The sequence below is a fragment of the Sphaeroforma arctica genome (assembly GCF_001186125.1).
Source record: "Sphaeroforma arctica JP610 unplaced genomic scaffold supercont1.937, whole genome shotgun sequence".
Classification (NCBI taxonomy): Eukaryota; class Ichthyosporea; order Ichthyophonida; genus Sphaeroforma; species Sphaeroforma arctica.
Window position 1 is genome coordinate 17,112 of NW_014039621.1, and position 4,580 is coordinate 21,691.

General features: G+C 37.7%; 1 protein-coding gene across 1 annotated transcript in view; it reads left to right on the plus strand.

The window, feature by feature from the left end:
- The window catches only part of SARC_09332 (hypothetical protein), a gene marked incomplete at its 5' end in the record, with an annotated part of 4,404 nt that extends 2,279 nt beyond the window's left edge, over positions 1–2,125 (plus strand). The window contains 3 exons of the mRNA XM_014296657.1: positions 467–577; positions 1,230–1,453; positions 1,744–2,125. Of these exons, the coding sequence (XP_014152132.1) occupies positions 467–577; positions 1,230–1,453; positions 1,744–1,832 (424 nt within the window). The 3' untranslated portion in view covers positions 1,833–2,125. The remainder of the gene's footprint in view (positions 1–466; positions 578–1,229; positions 1,454–1,743) is intronic.
- Positions 2,126–4,580: the final 2,455 nt, after the last annotated feature.

The window sequence follows — 4,580 nt, forward strand, 5'->3', positions numbered from 1 at the left end:
ACACTACTAACTACACACATATATATATATATATATATATATATATATGTATGTATGTAGGTATATATATATATATTTATTTATATATATATATGTGTGTGTGTGAAAATATATATATATATATATGTATGTATACATATCGTAGGTGTTATGATCGTACGGCTGCATTTATGTATATGGGTTTTCTTTCTTGCATGTGTGGAGGTATCTACACAAATTTGTGTGTACACTCACTGTTTCATTGCTTACTATTGTGTTTACAGTTTTAATCACGCAGTTTTAAACACGCATGCATCTTCATAGATTGCTACCTTTTCTGAGATCTATTAATATCATTGACATCCGTTTGTGTGTTCACGTCTATTAGTGACATGATACATTTGAAGAAAATATTACAGGCACACAACGGGACGTTCGCTCACCAAATTACACATACATACGTATGCGTATATGCTTGTTATGTTAGATGGCATATGCGACATTTTGGATGGAAGAAGGCGCAGACATACACAACTGAGGATGTTCGCGGGGGAAAGCTTCTTCACTTCAACGGAGGCGATAAGCCATGGGTTCACAGGTGTGTTTGTGTATGAGCGGGTGTACTTCTGGAAGTATTCCATTAGTATTGTTGGAGTTATATTTGAATATAAAAAACAATTATCGATAAAAGTAATTTGGCTATGATGTATGCAGGTGTTGTCTGTCGGAATATTTTTTTTTGTCCTGGGTCCACCTTTATACTGTGCAAGTATGCGCGTGCCCAATCGCTTCATACAGTTTAGTAATTTGTGCATCAGATTTTAGGTAAAGGCGCATATACTTTCATACACCCAAGCATGTGTCGAAGCTCGTGCACCACCCAGGCATGGAATTATATATTTTCCTCTTGCAGCGGCATTCTCTACTCTTTCCCTCACTTAGTAACTCGGGAGCGCCTATCGCTACACGATCAGGCCTCTATTCCCAGCCCAAATCTTAATCTAGCAGGCAAACCTCACCGTGTACATAGTATGCCTCTCTATATTCTCCCAGAGTCATCACTATTCCCCCCAACCACTCTTTCATTTACCGACAAATTTTAATTTAAACCCACCCTCATATCATAATCGGCTCATGCTCACCCAGGCGCATACATGGCATCATTCTGATCATGGTGAACTAACAGTTGCTGCTGTACTCTGACTATATTATTACTCGCGCAAACGGTAACACATCTGTCCGTATCACAGGAGTAAATGGTTCTTGCTATGGTACAAGTACTTTCTCGAGGATCCATCGGGTGAGTGGGACATCCGCCCAGACGCGCGCGAGAGTGCACAAGTGGAGATAGAAGCTGTAGTGAACGGACAGCTTGACAGGGCGCTGACGGCGATGTCGGATGCCAAAAGATCTGTCCATAAACACCACATCATCACACCAGCGAGACCGGGAAGAATCGCAAACCCTAACGCTTGTACGTCGCTTGTAGTGTCATGTTTTTCGTTGTAGTTTCTAATCCATAGTCAATTTGGGTTGTGACTTTTTTGTGTCGATAAGCATAGTTTTCTGTAGCCTGTGGCTTCTATATCAGTGTTCAAGCATTATTGCAGTCCTATTTCCCGTGTGTGGGGGGGGTGCTGTGGGGTCTTTTTTTTTCAGATACCATACATAAAGGATACAAATACACTGCATAAACAAAGCCTATTTTGCAATTGAAGCTGACTTAAATTACTTATCAATTGGAACACGATCTGTGCACTGCAGTTTTAGACTCGATCTACGAAAAGACTCTGTTAAGGACGCTTCACGATTCCATTGCGGAACGCGTGTTGGAGGAGAGGGGCCTGGGCTGATCGAGAGCAAACTAGCAAATAAACTAATGATTTTTACATGGTTGGAAGGTTTGCTACAGCGATTTCCAAAAAAAAAAAAATCGAGAGGCCAGTATGTGATTGTGCAGTGAAGAGGAAGGTACAGTGAAAGCTTAGTGTCAATATGCTAGACAACGTATAAGAAGCAAAGTGACGAAGATGGCAGATTTTATACTTCTATCGGTACTATTTCTCGAAGATTGGCAGATTACTATTCTTCAAGGCTGAGGAATAAAAATTTACCTATTTGCTAGTATTTCCACACGATATATATGACAGATATACACCTGGATAAAGCCGAGGCTGCCGAGGCTGAAGTATATATTTAGTTGGCAACAATCTTAGAGAGAAAGAGAAAATGTTTAGGTGTTTTGAATCTTTACGTACATAACATTCTCTACAGAACAATAGCAAACTCATGCGTACAAGAGAACATACAAAACACGATAATATTTATTAGTATTCACTATTCTCTCACCAGTAGAGCTTGTCGGGTTCACTTCATGGTGGCCTTGGGAAACCCCGTAAAATATTCTGACGAGTGGTGCAGCTTGTAATTTTTAAATATGTCAGGTGTGTTGAGTCAGGATAATTTGACTGTGATCGGGGAATTCGAGGGGCTGTGGGTACGCCGGATGATAAACATCAAACATAAAAAAAAAATTCAAAGAGGTATCAATAACAATGCCATGCTTATTTCAATACCTTCATTCATATTCCCATAATCAGCTACAAATTACAATGCCACGCGCAGTCTCACAGACCAGGTCATGAGGGTCCTAAGAAGCGAAAGAAGGTATCTGGTGGAGGCTTCAGGCTGCGCGTTGTACGAGCTGGAGCACCTGGGGACTCGGGAGTGAGGGTCTGCGATTGTTGGCCTGCTGCTGTTATCAGAGTTCTGACTCTAAATCTGTGTTGGCAGTGTGGCTCTGTGGGCAGTCTGGTATGCGAACTCAAACCCCTGTACACTGCTACAATACTTCTTTGCCGGGCTTGTTGAGGGCTTGAGGCTTATCACTTAATCATTGGTCCTTGAGCTTGAACTGAGGCTGATGTGTCTGTTAATTTTCATAGCCCTCTATTATTTAAAAAAGAAAAAGAATCTAAATAAAAAATACATAATTTTCAACTTGTGGACATTTTTCTAAAAAAACAAGATCCACGTTCCTAAACTCATTGCAGAACCCAGAACCTCCAAAAAAAAACTCGTTATTCAACTCTTTCGTGTCCAAAAACAAGTGGCTAGTACGAGTTGAATTTGAAACAAAACGAGTTTAGAACATTTTATTAAACGGTTTGATAACTGTAGTTAATTTTTACAGCCAATGAACTTTTTTTTTTATAAAAAGTGTAGCAGAACCTCCAGACGAAAAGACAAAAACCATTACAGTGTAGTCAAGTGGTGCTGGACTAAGCTCAATACGTTTTGCCTATATGCGAGAAACTTTGAACGTAAACAAAAATAAAATTACTAGGAAATTACCTAGTAAATACATAGAATGCAAGTTATTTTTATTTATCTATTTATAGATTACGTTGTTTTTATTAAAACCGAGTATACATGTGTAAGCCACATAATTGGCTTATAATTGGCGCGTTAAACAGGAGTAGATATTGAAAGCAAACATGTTGTCAATATGTTAAAGGCTGGCACATGCTTCACAGCGTCAGGTCACAGGCGACAGCGTCAGACTTAATGGTCGCAGTCGAGAGTCGCAGGCATAGTTGTCGCAGTCGAGAGTCGCATGCATAGTGGTCGCAGTCGAGAGTCGCAGGCATAGTAGTTGCAGTCGAGAGTCGCAGGCATAGTGGTCGCAGTCGAGAGTCGCAGGTATAGTGATCGCAGTCTTAACAAATCTCGAAAATCAGTTCACATTAAACTTCAAGATCGGCGGGGATTTTACTATAGAGGTTGACCCAAATGAATATTAACAAATACGTCCCATTGGTCATTAAATAGTTCAAATTGTTCGCAATGACGAGTAATAAACACATACTTAATTATTCCAAAGAGTATAGGAGCAACATACTTTGATTAAATGAAACAAACGGACCTATATAGTAGTCATGTTTGACTAGTTTGACCCAACTCTGGTACAAACCGAATACTCTGTTATTTTTGAATCAATAGTCCGATCGGGATGAGATTGAGTATGTTTTTATTACTCGTCAATACGAACAATTCGATCTATTTAATGATCAATGGTATGTATTTTTAAATATACATCTGGCTAAACCTCCATAGTAAAATCCCCGCCGGTCTTGAGGTTTATATGTGAACTGATCTGACCGAGGAGCACATATTTTCGATAGTAAATATGACGAAAAATTGGCATATTATTTTTTTTAAATAATAAATATGCACTGAAAACGTTAAATAGGAAATATGAAATATGATATGAAATTTGCAAAAACAAAACAAAATACGCGTGTTGATTTCAGAAATACAGCAAAAAATTTAGTATTTGGTATAAAAAAATTGTAATATGCCATATTTAAAAATATGCCATAAATATGCCATATTTCTAAAATATGACTTTTTTTTTATAAATATGCCATATTTCTAAAATATGCCATACTTCTAAAACATATGTACAATATATATATATATATATATATACGAAATATTTATAATATATATATATATATATATATAANAATAATTACTAATATATAGTATTTACGTGTTATTAATAAATATATANCATAAGTCCTCGTTAAGTTTTTACG